This window comes from Empidonax traillii, unplaced genomic scaffold, assembly GCF_003031625.1.
Source record: "Empidonax traillii isolate 1590-97213 ecotype Southwest subspecies unplaced genomic scaffold, ASM303162v1 scaffold159:size1039807, whole genome shotgun sequence".
In the NCBI taxonomy this organism is placed as follows: Eukaryota; Metazoa; Chordata; class Aves; order Passeriformes; family Tyrannidae; genus Empidonax; species Empidonax traillii.
Genome location: NW_020955352.1, coordinates 364,471 through 378,705, shown reverse-complemented (window position 1 = coordinate 378,705; position 14,235 = coordinate 364,471). Strand labels below are relative to the sequence as shown.

The following is a 14,235-nucleotide window of genomic DNA, read 5'->3' as shown; positions in this document are numbered from 1 at the left end:
TGGCAAGAGCAACCCAGTGTTTTTGCTAGGATTATCTGGTCAGGGCTCAAAGTGCTGCCTAGCTTTCTCTAGCTGTCGCTGTCCCACTTTCACTTCTGTAGGAGGAAGAGAATTTGCTGTGGTTGTGGCCACCTAATTCCCTTTTCTTCCCTCAATTGCTGCTAGAAATTACTTTCAAAATATAATGCATATTGTCAGGTGTGTTAATGATACTTTTTCCCCTAAAGAACTGTCTTGATGTGATTTTTGACTAATCAGCATCATGGCAGAAATAGGACTTCTTAAATACTTCAGAGGTGCATAACGAAGTGATTAATGGAGAATTAAGACTGAACGGCACTACCAAAATGAGATTAATTACCATGTTTTGTGACACGCTGTTTAGTCCATAAAAAATGCTCATACTAACTTTCTTACACGTTTGCTTCTGCAGTCAGGGCAAAACATAGATCTTAATTAGAAAAATACCATGTTCAGTGATGTTGTTTGGTCTGTTTTGGTGCTGTTGAACCACAGGTGAAGAACTCTTGTTTTAAGTTATCTAGAGTAGGCATAGGAGGAGGATGATACTTGTGTCTCTTTGAATTAGGGCTTTGTGTTAATCTGACACTTGCCATGAACCTGTAATTTCACTTAGATTTGTGACATCATTGCTGGTAAATAATTCTCTGTGGAAGAACTGATGAAGTTTTGAAACTTGAGCAATTTTAAGCAAATCCTAAAGAGCAGAGCAGTATACTCTTGAGTTGAAGTATGTTTTCTAACAAGTTTTTTATCTGCGTCCTTTCCCAGATCATTGGGACTCTAGAAGAGGTCCATATGCCTCAGAATGGAATTAACCATCCTGGCATAACAGCACTGGCCCAGGCCTTTGCTATCAACCCGCTGCTTAAGGTTATAAACTTGAATGACAACACCTTCACAGAGAAAGGAGCTGTGGCCATGGCAGAGGTGAGTTGTTTTAAGCAGTTACTTTGAGTAAGTCTAGTTAGCATTGGCACCTTTGGGTCAGTGGAACCACATGTCATGCTGTGATGGGAAAGATGACATTCTAGAAGTGGTAGGACATTCATTTACTTGCATGTGTGTTTCAAATTTGTGCTGTCCTGCTCTTCAGACTCTGAAGGCGCTTCGGCAGATTGAAGTGATCAACTTTGGAGACTGCCTGGTGCGTTCAAAGGGTGCTGTTGCTATTGCTGATGCTGTTAAAGAAGGACTTCATAAATTAAAGGTATTGTATTCTTGCTGTCCAGCTCTCTTGAGAAATGGAAAACTCGGCATTTTTGTTTTTTTCTGCCCATTCTCCTACCGCTACTGATTAGTGGGATTCACTTTGGTGCAGGCTCTGTGTTCCCAACTGAAAAGAGTGTCTCTCTTCATGAACAGCTTGTTATCTCCTCAGCATTTCATAGTTCATACAGCTAATGCTTTTCCTTTGTTAGGGTATCTATCAAAGGTCCAAGTATTTTTAGTTTTTTTGGCAATACCACAGCCTCCTACGTCAGTATTTCCACAGGACTTGAATCTGACAGCGTTCTAGACAGGCTGAAGTCAAGTCAATGTAAGTAAACTAGGATCTCTAGAAACACCTGCCATGAGTTATAACTGCACTGAGATGGATGCTGAACACAATTCCTAATCTTGCAGTCAAAGACAAAAATTCATCTGAGTTCTAATACCTATTTGTGTGTATGAACTAGTATAGAAAGAAGTAGGTCTTTAGTGGTATGAGATCCCTTGCTTGGGCTTCTGCTTGTTCTACTGGAATTTGTTTCTCAGTCTCCCAGGAAAACTTAAATAATGGAGATATTGAGATGAACAGCCAGAAGTTAAACCCCTTTTCCAGAGCAGAAAGGGTTAAGGGAGGGTTACATGAAGTAATCACAGCTGATTCATTCTGTTCAAGGACTGCTTCCCTTCTGCTGTTAATATTAAATCCCTTCTTGGGTAAGGATTGAGCACAACGTGGAGTGGTGGGGGATGGTGTCTTCCTGTTGAATAACTTTAGTCTTACTAGTCTGTGCACGTGGTTTCTCTGTTGGCTGTGTTTATCAGAAGTAATACCACTCATGGCTTGTCTTTGGAGGGCCTTAACTTGCAACTAAAGTGTCAAAAGCAAATGTGCAGTCTATTTAGTACAGTAGCTATCTTTCTTCAGTTAGACTTACTGGAGTGTGAGTTCTGGGGTGCTCTTGTAACGCTTGATAAGTAAGTGAAGATCTCCAATCAGGTGATTGCTAAGGACTGAAATGTCTTCTACCTTTTAGGTGAGCAGTGATCTCTAGGCATTTTAAAATGGCTACCTTTTGTAGTGCTGCCCTTAACACCAGCATGTTTCAAAATTCCCCTTTCAGGTATGAGATAGGAGTATGTGTCAGGTTTTATTTTCAATTAAAAACACGTCTTTTCCTGAGAGTCTTTTCAAATGAGTCTTTTCAGAACACTTGTGAGCACAAGAAGTTCATGGGCATGATGGATGTTAATAGGAATTCTGCAAATGTATGTTCTTCTGCTTCTTAGGAACTGAATTTGTCTTTCTGTGAAATCAAACGAGATGCTGCTCTGACTGTTGCTGAAGCTATTGAAGATAAGGCAGAGTTGGAGAAGTTGGATCTCAATGGTACGTAAGTTTGCTAGATCCAAGTATCTCTCATTTGGTTCCGATAGAAACCACTAGGAAGAATGTTGACAGAACCACATATTGTAGTCTTTGAGTTGTCAGCATTTAAAAAACAGTACTCAAAGTAGCTGCACTTGCATGACCCTGGGACAGGAAGCAGTTTGATCCTGAAAGTTTTCTTAAGCCATAAACTCAGTCAGGAGTTTTTTGGTACATTTCATAAGGTGGAAAGTTTAAAGTAATACCTATACCTGTTTTCAGTAAAACTCTTTAATTATTCAGTGCTATCTCAGATACTCCATACAAAAACCTCTGTGAGAACTTTGACTGTTGTTGACTTTTGCTGTTCATACCTTGGGTCACTGCACTTCACTGGCGCTGTGCTGTGTGTCCTTGTGTCAGAATCGCTGAGAACAAGAGCTGTTTATAGAACTAACAGGCGGTCTCTCAAACACACTCTGAAAAATTGGGGGGTTTTGTCTCTAACCATTGTGTAATACTGCTGAAATTTGTTTAACAACTGTTTGATTCTTTCTGATAACTGCAGTCTGTGTTGTTTCTAATGTGTTGTGCAGAAATGGCCTATAACTGTTTGATTTCAGAAACAAGATAGACAACATACAGCTAAATCTTCTAGAACAAACCTGTGCGCATCTGTTAAGTCTACTCCCTTTCCTCTATCAACCTAGGTAACTGTCTGGGAGAAGAGGTATGTGAGCAACTCCACGAGATCCTTGAAGGCTTCAATATGGCAGCTGTGCTGGGATCTTTGAGGTATGCAGGGTACCAGAGTTTGAATCAGAAATCTTCTGACAATTTGCATCAACACATCCCTTCACCTATGTCATTATAAAATAAGAACTCTGTCGTTGCTGATGGATGTTGGTCTGAGTGTGGAGCCACGGCCAAGGGATTCCATAAGCAGGATATGCCTTGTCTTGTTTTCATTCAAGGACTTACCTTAGTATTAGCTGTTGATTGTGTTCCTCAGTCTTTTCTTGCTGTTGTCAACTGTGTGACTGGAACCTTAGTGTCCTCTTGGTCTGTTGTAGGTGAGATATGCCTCTTGCAGTAAGGCTTGAGGAGAGGCTGCTCTCTTGTTCTTGAAAAAATGTTAAGTGCCAGTATACATGAACTGCAAGTGTGTAATTAACGTGTAACACTCAAATCTTAGTGATGATGAAGGGGAGGAGGATGATGATGAAGAGGATGAGGATGAAGATGAAGAAGAGGAAGAGGAGGAGGAGGAACAGCAACAGCTGAAGGAGAGAGGAGAGGAAGAACAGGAGTCACTGACACCTAAGAAGATTATTGATTCACAGGTAAACTTACTTCCAGATGGATTCCTGTTTCCTCAACTGGAGGAGAGTAAAGGAGGAAATGAGACCTAGAGTGAGTCTGAACTTGAAGTGCTGACGGGTATTCACATTCCTGCAGGAGCTGCTACTGTTGTAACAGGGAGAACATTCAGGAAATTAAGAAAATGGGTTACTTGAAAAATGTAAAAAAGTGTGAAAGTATTGAAAAAGCGTGCATGTGTACACATGCGTGGAAGGAAAGGCTGAGTAGTGGTTGTAACAGCACACAGGTGGAAAGAGTCTTCCCATGTTCAGAAAGTGGTAGGAACCTCGTACATGCAGTGCCATGCAGCTGTGCCAGCATATTCTGGCTGTTCCAACTCTGGGCTCGTGTCAACCTCAAACAATTTTCAAACAGAACAGATGTGGCTGTGTCCTGATGTGTCCCATGTGCCTTTGTTGAATCAATTTATTTATTTCCAGGAATGAACTTGAGATGGATTCTGTCTGTTTCAGGCTTCAACTCCAGTGCCATCTCCTCCTGTGGATGTTGCCACATTCCTTGCTTTCCCATCACCAGAGAAGCTGCTGCGACTAGGACCAAAGTGCTCTGTGCTGATAGCTCAGCAGGTAGGGGAGATGGTCATCTGTGCTTGATTTTTTTTTCTCTCAGAATTATTTATTCCCCAGAGGTGATAACTTTCTTTTGAGACCTAGTTTTGCATCTTCTCTCCAGCGATCCCAAGGAACCTTATGAAAGCAGATGATGCAGTTAATGCTTATACTGGCATCAGAGTTTCTACATAGTAATCTTGTTTCTGTTGCTTTGGCTTTGTGGTGTGGCCGAGGCAAAGCTGATGTCAGTCACTTGAAGGCTGTAATTCTTGCCACAACCCTAGCAGAGACCCATGTTCTGTAGCTGATGAGCGGTGAACTGATTTCTTTTTTTTTTTTTTTTCTCTTTCAGACAGATACATCTGATGTAGAGAAAGTAGTTGCAACTCTCCTAAGGATATCATCAGTCTTCAAAGATGAAGCCCCAGTGAAAACAGCAGTGCATGAAACAACAGGTGACTGTGCCTTTCTTCACTTTGTGGTGTGACCTGCTCCAGTGCCAAGGACACCACTGCCCTGTGGGCGAGCCGCTGGGCCTTTTTGTCCCTGGCAGATAACAAAGTACTGAGCTGTGCCACACTGTGTGGAGTGAAAGCAGAGATTCATTCTGAACTTAACATATCCTATGCTGCGAAAGCTTGGCGATGATTGTCTGTTATAGCTGCTGTTGTAGTGGACCTTTGCTGCCCTTCCTGCATCTCCTTGATGCCAGGCTGTCCGTAGCCAGTAGTTCTGTGTTCCAAGGTCAGTCACTTTTTCAAGGCTCTTTATTTAAAAAGCATTTTGCAGGAATGAGCCTCCCCGTTGTAGCATTACAAGAGCATAGAGACCCCCTAGTTGATGTCTTTGTCAGTCAGACATCTTGAATTTTTTCAGGAAGCAAAGATTTCCGATGGGGGCCAAGGCACAGAAACGATGTTCAGACAAGGGACTGTTTTTCACAGTATATTGTGGAGCAAGAATTTGGGTTAGGTTTGATTAGTGTGTGGACTAAATAGTTATTCCTTCACATTCTTGCTTGGAAACAGGAATTTCCAAACGATTCTAGGCATTTAGTTGGTTTTTTTCTTCCTTTACTTAAGGACTGGGACTTTTTTATCTTTCTAAGTGTTTCAGAGATTATACCTAGTCCCTGCAGAGACAATGGAAATCTTAAGTGTTATGTCCCAAAACTCTTTTAACAGCTGATATTCCTCGAGTTTCTGTATGATCAATCTTTAACCTTAAAACCCATAAATGTCCTTTTTCTGTATTTAATATAATGTGCTTATTTATTTTTAGATGCCTTGATGAAAAAAGCCTTCAGTTCTGCCACATTTAATTCAGATGCATTCATCACAAACCTTTTGATCCACATGGGACTACTTAAGGTGAGGAAGCAGGAAAGAGTTAAGTTATGGTCTGTTTAGGCCGTTGAAGACCAGACTGGCTGAGTTTTGGGTAATTATGTTGCCATGGAAGCAGCTGGGTGCCTGTGCATGCCTGATGCCCAGGGACAATGGAAGTCTGCAGGTCCAGCAGAAACTGCAAATTGCAAGGTTGCATTAGGATGAAGGACATGTCACCTCTCTGTATGTCTTCTGCTTAATGTGCTCTGCATTCTCAGTCATCCCCTAAAGGCAGAGAGGGCCAGGTGAGGCAGTAGTGCTGCTGCTGGACTATGGTGTCTATAAAAAGCTATGTCCAGGAGTCTAATCTACAATATTATTAGTTAATTGACATTATTATTAGTCCTTGAGGGCACTTCTTGATAGCACTGCTCAGAAACATGTATCCAGTTATTCATGCCAGATCAGTAGTGTACAACTTCATGCTTTGGAGTCTCTTTGCTAAATGCTAATGTGAAATATGTAGTTACAGAGAATAAACTTTAGCAAGAAAAGCTGGAAGGTCAGGAGGAAACCTGTGAATTACATTAGAATACCTGTAGCTTTACTTTGAGTGAGGTGACTGGGGAGAGGTTCTGTCTGCAGACTTAAAACACCTTTGCTTGCTTGTGCTGCAGGCATTAATATTTCTCACTGTCTCAATGCTTGGAAGCTGAGAATGGAAACTTGGGCCAAGACAATTCTAAACTACAGAGTAGCCATGATCTGTTATAGCGGCCTGCTATTAAATAGGTCTATGGATGTCCTTCTGCTGATACCCAGCTTGGGGTACAGACGACTCTTGACATGCATGGATAGATCTTATTTTCCTAAAAATCAGTTTAGCTTCTCCCTGTGTTTATTGTATGTTGGACCAACACTGTGCTTCCTGCTTCTTAGGAAGGTCAACAGAATCTGAGGTGGTATTTTGTTCTGCAGAATGTCTGTTTTGGAAACTGCCACCTACCTCTGCCCCGTATGGAAAATAGCAAATATGCATGAGGCACAAAGCACAGACCTGTGCTCCAGGGGAGTTCTTTCAGGCCAGGAAGTGGCTTTGATAATAAAGCCCTTGAGGATCAGCCAGCTGACCGTGATATGCCTAATTCAACAGTCCTTGATGTGTGGAGAGGGAGTGTACTCCATTTTCTGTCCTACATAGATGGAAGCACGTGAGCCACAGATACTCCTAGCACCATGCACTCTGAGGTCATACTCCTAGGAACACAGGTCTAGATCCTGTCTGCAGAATGAAGGGTTTTGTCAGAATGGCAGCAGGGAAATAAAAGCAGCGTAAGAGTTGGGGCATGTAGGTTAGTGTCACATTACGAGCAAGAATAACTTATGCATCATGTAAGCAGGGGGATGACTATTGGTTTTATCTTGTAAACAATTAAAACCAGTTTTGGGAATACTGCATCAAGTTCTAGGAGAAGCCTGTCAAAGAGCTGAAGATGGTATAAAAATAAGCAACAGCATAATACAAGAGAAAACTGTTATTAAGGCAACTGAATTCTTTATGGATTGAAGTCTGGTGATGTTCCATAGGAGAACACTTTGACACAGGACCTCTGAGAAGATTTGGCTGTTTCACTTGCAAGTTCACCACTTCCCTTTCCCCATTAGTACTGCTGTCAATTGATAAGTACTAGAATATTCTTGATACTTTATTTCAAGTGCTAGGAGTCTGTGGAATTGGCTACCTTTGTGTTGTGGAACATTGCACTTTATCTAGTGACCATCTTTCTCTGCTACAATGTATGGGAACACTTTATTCAACAGAGAATTTCAGTCCTTCTGTGAATTACAGTGGTTTAGATAAAATTGTGATTGTCTGATTTCTGACTTGATCTTCTTGTCCATTTCTCAGAGTGAAGAGAAAATCAAAGCTGTTCCGAGCCTTTATGGTATTCTTATGACCTTGAACCATATGGTCCAACAGGATTATTTCCCTAAATCCCTGGCCCCAGTTCTCTCTGCTTTTGTCACAAAGTGAGTATTGTACTTGCCTTGCGGTTTTCTCCATGGGAGCTAGTGAAACTCTTGGAGTTAATAGCTATGTGCAAACTGTTCTGATAAAACACGGAAATTGAGGATTGATAGTTTAATGGGCCTCTCCTTTTTATCTTGTTTACTCCAGTATGTGAGGTTCAGAGTAAACAAACAAAAAAAAAATTGATCCTAAAGAATGAATAGTGGGAAGTTGGCTTTGCCACAAAGTGGCTCTGAAGCAGATACTGCTAGTTCCTGTCATAGAAGAAGTGTTTTGAGCTTAAGGAAACCTGCTGGGTTTCTGGCCACTGCTTGAGTGAACTGTGAGCACACTGGATCTAACTGTGCCTTCCAAATCATCTTTCTGAGTACGAGGGTCAGCAGAGCTCTACCAGAATTGTCATGCTGTGTGACACTGAACACCAGCAGATGAAAGCACTGCAAAACACAAAGACTGAATTTGTTTCGAAAAGAAACTTCCTACTGTGACAGCAACAAAGTTAGTGATTTTTCTGGGAACTAAATTGGGAGCGTAAATATTGAAGAAGCTTCTTTTATTGCCTACCTGTATTTAATGTTATTTCTACTATAGGTATAGAATCAACCCCTGCCCCCACCAGCTTTAGCTTTAATGTATTAAATGGCTATGGAGACTGTACCTCTTCTGGCTTAAATCAGTGTGAACTTCAGCATTAATGAGACTTGAGAGATAAAAAAAAAAAAAAACACCAAATAGACCTTTCCTCAGGACAGGAAGGATAACATACTGCTATTCAGAAGTCAAGAGGAGAAGCAGTCCAAAAATGCCAATTTAGGCAAAACCAGCAGAGGTCTGACATCCCTTTGGAGCTTGGTAGCTGTTTGGCTCAGCATGGACCACGTGCCACGTAGGGTGAGGGCAGCTTTGTAACAGGTTCCAGAATGAGGCTTAAGCCTTCCTGAATTTTGTGGTATGTGCATTATATGCAGATGCTTAGGATCTCTTGCTGATGAGAAGTGGAGGCATCAGGTACTTGTGGTCAGTATGAAACACGGGCAATAGGAATGCAGTAAAGTATTGGTAGTCTGTCTTGGGAAGCTGGCCATTTGTGATGGGGGGAGGGAAGAATTTTTCTGAGCACTGGTATGGCTGAAGCTGTCAAAGCTGATGTCTGGCAGTGGTTTGTGTCCATAACCACCAGTCGTGCTAAGGTCAGTCTGGGGAGAATAAAATACCTTGTTTACACCTGTGCAGATGCTAACCTGGAGGCCCTTCTCATGGAAAATTTCTCTTTGTCTTGATCAGGTTAAGAATAAGGCAGTTACAAGCCAACGATCATGTGCTTTACCAATTGAACAAATGTACTTCCCAGCCCAATCATTATTTAAGCAAGAAGTATCAGGACTTTCCATGTGAAATTTCCAGACAGATCACTGGATTACTGCTGTTTCCTACATTGTTGCCAGTGCCTGTGATCTTGCTTGTTGATCAAGGCCCAGCCCTCAAACCAGAATTTAAATGGCTGGGAGCTAAGAGTACAGAAAAAGGGACTTTGATTCAGGGCATTTGACTGTTCTAATCGCTCATGTCAGGTACCCGTGCCTAGAGTAGCCTCTTAACTCAACTTGATGTGTCCTTCTAAACAAATTTTGCTCACAAAAGACACTTGTCACCCCTCTCCCAGTATGTGTGAATGTAGGCCTCTCCCAATAAGTGTTTTTCAGCTGTGCATGATGCTGTATGTGACAAAATAAAAGTTCAGTTCTGGTTTTAATTCATCCATCAACAAAAATCCCATTGATTCCAGAGCCAGCATTTCACTGCAAGTACAAGAGAGGAGTCTCTGAGAGTGTGGGATTGCTCAAAGGTTCTGTAGAAGCTGAGTGAGAGCCAAGAGCCTCTCACAGTAGAAGGCAGATCTCTCTGCCTGTCTGTGGCGCTGATGCCAAGCCTGCAGTGTCCCTGGTGCTATGCAATTCTTGGAGCTGAAGCTTTGATTTGCAAACCCCAGTCTTTTAAGGTGTGTTATAGGGGAAACTTATGTCCTGTGCAGCATAATGAAGTCCATAGTGTATACAAGCAATATACCTTGGTTTTACATAAATATATGCATTTCTTTAAATGCTTTCCCTAAGGGAACAAGGAGAACAGCTCTTAAATCCTTAAATACAACAACTGTTTCCAGCACAAAGTCAAAACACAGCCCCCTATCAGCTACTGTGAAGAAAATTGCCTCTATTCCAGCCACAACTGACACACAGCTTCTCAGTTAACCTCCACTCCTGGTCTCTTCTTGGATTTCAGTCAGAGTTAAGTCCGTCCTATTCTTAAACCTCCAACTGGTTAAACTAGTAGTATCCAGAACTCATCTGGGCTCTGTTTCTGCAACAAATCTGCTTCTACTCTATTGAACCCATGATTCCTGCACTTGCAGAAAACACCATTTTTGTGCTGTTTTCTAATTTTTCCCTTTTTGGGTTGCAGTTAGCTCTTTTGGGCTGCTAGAGCTGTAAAGTTCCTGTAACTGCCTAGGCTAGAGCTCTGCTGCCTTTTGCTGCAAGGGCCTGTGGGAGTAGTAATTTGCCTCCTTTCTTTTGTGACATTTGATGATGTAGGCAGTGTTCTCTATTGGGTAATTATAAAATTATGGATACAGACTATAAGCAACATCCATCTTACTCTGCTGCTGTCAGGCCTCACTTCGGTTTTTTTGGACACAAGAGGGTGCTGTGAATCCACATGTGCTTTTGCATTACTTTTCAGCTGGAAACACTGGAAGTGTGTGGATGCCTGCCTGCCCAGTTGTGACTTGCTGGAGGTGGTGGGGTTGTTGTTTGGTTGTGTTTTGTTTTGTTTTTTTTTTTAAGTGCTGCTCTTTGAATTGCATCACATCACTGGCCTCTTTCAGCGTTCTGCAGCACAGAGTGGCAGGCAGTTTGACTCCACAGCAAATAAGGAGGCTTGTAGTGTTAGAGGAGGCTTGGTGTTAGGAGTGGAGGCTGAGGGAGCTTGGCTGTGGTCAACATCAGCAGTTCAGGTTCTCTATTTTGAAAACTGGGCATCTGCCTGGATGGAAGCAGCCTGCTCCTAGCAAACAGGGCTGGGTCTTCCAAAGGTGATGGCTGAAATAGCTCACCCAGCCACTTTAAAGATAAATCCCTAGCTGTAATTTTGGGACACTGTGTGTTCAGTGTGGGGCGTTGAATGGCTCTTGAGGGAATAAAAAGGGTTAAATCTTCTCCAGGATGTGCTTCTGTTAAACTGCAGCAGACATGGAGTGCTGTACCAAACAACCTCTGCAAGCTATTGTTCTTGTGCTGTAAACCCAGAGGTGAACTCCTTGCTCCTTCCTAAATATTCCATTCTTTATTTCAGCTCACCCTACTTTGCCAAATTGAGTAGGCTTCACTGCTATTCATTGTTAAAGGTTATTTTGCTATGGTGGGGTGGGAGAGAGGTAAAATTAATGATTTCCCCTCCTAGAACAGTAGAAAACATTGGATTAACATTCTTTGGAGGAAGTTCCCTAATGGATGGATAGAGACTGTTAAACGTTTTAGTGATGCTTAGCCAGCAATTAGCCTGTAGAAAGAGAAATATATGTTACTGGGAGGCAATGGGAATGTTAGGGGCACTTACCCTCGTGTTAACCCTGCTGTATTTCCGTTGTTTAATTTCAAGGAGCAGATTATTCTGTGTGATTTAGACTTTGTTATTGCAGCCTCTGTGACAGGCCCTTTCGGGTGCTGTTCTGTAGGTTCTGTGGGCTGTTTGTAAGGTACCCTGAAAGGTGCCTCAGCAAAGCCAGTCAGGTGTTACTTGACCTCAGGGGAGAGGGGACAGGAGGTTATGTTGCCTCTTTCAAAGACTCAAAAAGCCCTGAGACCAAAGTCACCTTCAGGCTATAGGTAGCAGATGACATGGTGAGGACAGATTTGAGTGTGAGCAGGGTTGTCTTCTGTGTTTTGGGGCCCTAAACAGTGAATCTTCATGGAAAATCCTATTCCCAGAAGAGAGGGGATGGGGTTTCCACCCCCACCCACGTCATTCTACCCAAAATGAAACACTAGGCTGCAGAGATAAGTCGTATATATAGGCTTTTGCTCTTGGAAATAAATGTTCAGATTCTTGTCATTGTCTTCCTGACTTGGATTCAGCAACAGAGAGAGAGTTTTCCACAACAAGCTCTGAATGGGAAACAGTGATCTGGACAGCAATGACAGAATGGTTTCAGAAGAGATAACTGAGGGCAAAAGTTGTAGGTTTTTTGGGCATGCAAGCCCAGTGCATTGGAAATAGTGTTTATTTGCTCACTCAGAGTCAGATACAAAGCAGTTCTTAAATTCAGTATTTTAAATGTGTCTTTCCTCTTTCCACAGACCACACCGTGCTCTTGACTCCTGCTCATTTGCTCGCCACATGCTCTTGCAAACTCTCCACCAGCTGTAAGAGACGAGATGTGCCCTTCTCTCCTCATAGGACTGTTGTCAGCAGAGAACTTGGAGCCACGTGGTGGCAGAGGATCCCAGAGCCCATACAGACATGCTGTCCTTTTTTTCTTCTTTCCCTGTAGGAAGTCTGTCCTTCCTCTTCTTTCATAAACTTGGAAAAATCCTGCTGAATTGTCTTCCTACACCTCTAGAGTGACTCCCTGGTCTGTAGGGCAGGTGCTTATGCTAAAATAAGTCCGTGCTCCTGTGAGCTCAGCATGAATTGAAGAGTTCTCCATTTTGGTTGCATTAGCAAGGGTGTGCCAAGACTAACACGGGGCCCGGAAGTGCTCCCCTCCCGATCAACCCAATTGTGCATTTTATTTTATTTCACTGGACTTTGACTCCTGCCTGATAGCATTCAGCACTGTGCCAGAGGGAGGCTGTGCTGCTGCTGCTGCCACTGTCCCTGCTTCCCTAGGCCAGGGGAATGCTGCTCATGGGTCAGAGGGTGAGGTGTGCTCCCCTTTGGTTCTTCTTTCAAGTCCATTTGTCAAAGGCAGTGTGTGGTTGATTTGTATTTTAACATACCCCTTCCCCTTCTGCTGTGGCTTGGAATATTTGTGTAGTGTGGCTGACACTGGTGGCCATTGCTTAGGGGAGCAAACATATTTTATTGTAAATTTTTTTGAAGTTGCCTGTGTCGTTCCCTCTTCCTGCCCTTTCTCTTCTCTCCCTAATTAAAATAGGCTTGGTTTGGAAATTAATACAATCCATGAAATCCCTGTGGAATATGTGTTCCCTTTCTCCTCCCTTCGCAAAACACTGGGACTGTTCACAAGTTTGAAAGCTGAGGATGTGTAAGAACATGGAGAGAGAGAAGCCTGTGCTGGTCATTCTTGGGTAGGGCTGCGTCGCCTTCTTGCACTGAACAAGTAGCAGTAGATGTCCCTAAATCTGTCTGGAGGATTGTCCACATGCCTATACGAGTTTGTGGCACCTGTCTGTACTGCTCCTGAGCACACAAGCTCAGAGTCTGGTCCTGCTCCCTCCTTCTTTCAAGCCTGTGAGAATCAACACATCTCTTAAAGTAGCAAAGAGTTATTCCTTCCCTCATTTGTTTTCAGTTAGAGACTGTTCATCCTCCCTTACCATCAACATGCAGTATAAATAGTTCCAGAAAGAAGTCAAGGAAACAGAGTTAGCTGTTCCTTTGTTGTGGGATGCAACGTGTACTGCAACTGGCAGAGTGTACCCCACTGGTGAAATGGCATGGCTGGGGGAAGTTTGGCGTGGCCGTGATCCGGCAGACTCAGGAAAGCAGTGTCTCTCACCATTCTGGCTGGCAAAGTGCTGGCCTTCGGGTGAGAGCAGTGTCCCCTCATTAAAAAGAAATTGCCCTAAGGCTAAGACCAAAATGCATTTTCTTCCAGTTTCTTTGACTGAAGCTGGAACTCCTCGGTGTCCAAATTGGTAAAAATCAACTGCACCTACAGGAATTTCAATCACTGCAAGCTGAGCTCTGCTTCCTTCACCTCATCCCATCCTTATTAAATTTTGCAGTAAGCTCGAGGGCAAAGCTGAGACATAAAAGAATCTGTAGTTTCTGTAAGTCTTGAACCCACTGTAGCTATTTTTGAAGCTTCCTGGCGTCTTGCTGCTCTTTTTGTTCGTCTGCTGTGGAGGACAGTCATGGAGAAGAGGAAGGTGATGCGGAACCCAAACCAAGGGGTCACGCTCTACGTGAGGCCACCTGCAGTAGGTCCCATGGAGCATGTTGTGTGCAAGGAACCTGGAAAGGCTGCTTGCACAAGGACCCCTGGACCAGGTCGTGGGGAAAACCTGGGCGACAAGCTTTGAGTTGCCAAGCCATTGAAGCAGGACAAGTGTGGGAGGTTGATCTCTTCCAGGTTTGTTTTTTTTTTTTTTTTTT

The 14,235-nt window shown here is 43.0% G+C and overlaps 2 protein-coding genes across 2 annotated transcripts in view; both read left to right on the top strand.

Annotated features, from left to right (window-relative positions):
• Positions 1–13,094, top strand: part of RANGAP1 (Ran GTPase activating protein 1) — a 21,334-nt gene extending 8,240 nt beyond the window's left edge. Inside the window, exons 8-17 of the mRNA XM_027885026.1 lie at positions 793–951; positions 1,118–1,231; positions 2,521–2,620; positions 3,310–3,394; positions 3,795–3,942; positions 4,435–4,548; positions 4,886–4,988; positions 5,815–5,903; positions 7,771–7,892; positions 12,252–13,094. Coding sequence (XP_027740827.1) covers positions 793–951; positions 1,118–1,231; positions 2,521–2,620; positions 3,310–3,394; positions 3,795–3,942; positions 4,435–4,548; positions 4,886–4,988; positions 5,815–5,903; positions 7,771–7,892; positions 12,252–12,321 — 1,104 coding nt within the window. The 3' untranslated portion in view covers positions 12,322–13,094. The remainder of the gene's footprint in view (positions 1–792; positions 952–1,117; positions 1,232–2,520; positions 2,621–3,309; positions 3,395–3,794; positions 3,943–4,434; positions 4,549–4,885; positions 4,989–5,814; positions 5,904–7,770; positions 7,893–12,251) is intronic.
• A 900-nt stretch (positions 13,095–13,994) lies between these two features.
• The window catches only part of CHADL (chondroadherin like), a 7,481-nt gene continuing 7,240 nt past the window's right edge, over positions 13,995–14,235 (top strand). Inside the window, exon 1 of the mRNA XM_027885025.1 lies at positions 13,995–14,060. Coding sequence (XP_027740826.1) covers positions 13,995–14,060 — 66 coding nt within the window. The remainder of the gene's footprint in view (positions 14,061–14,235) is intronic.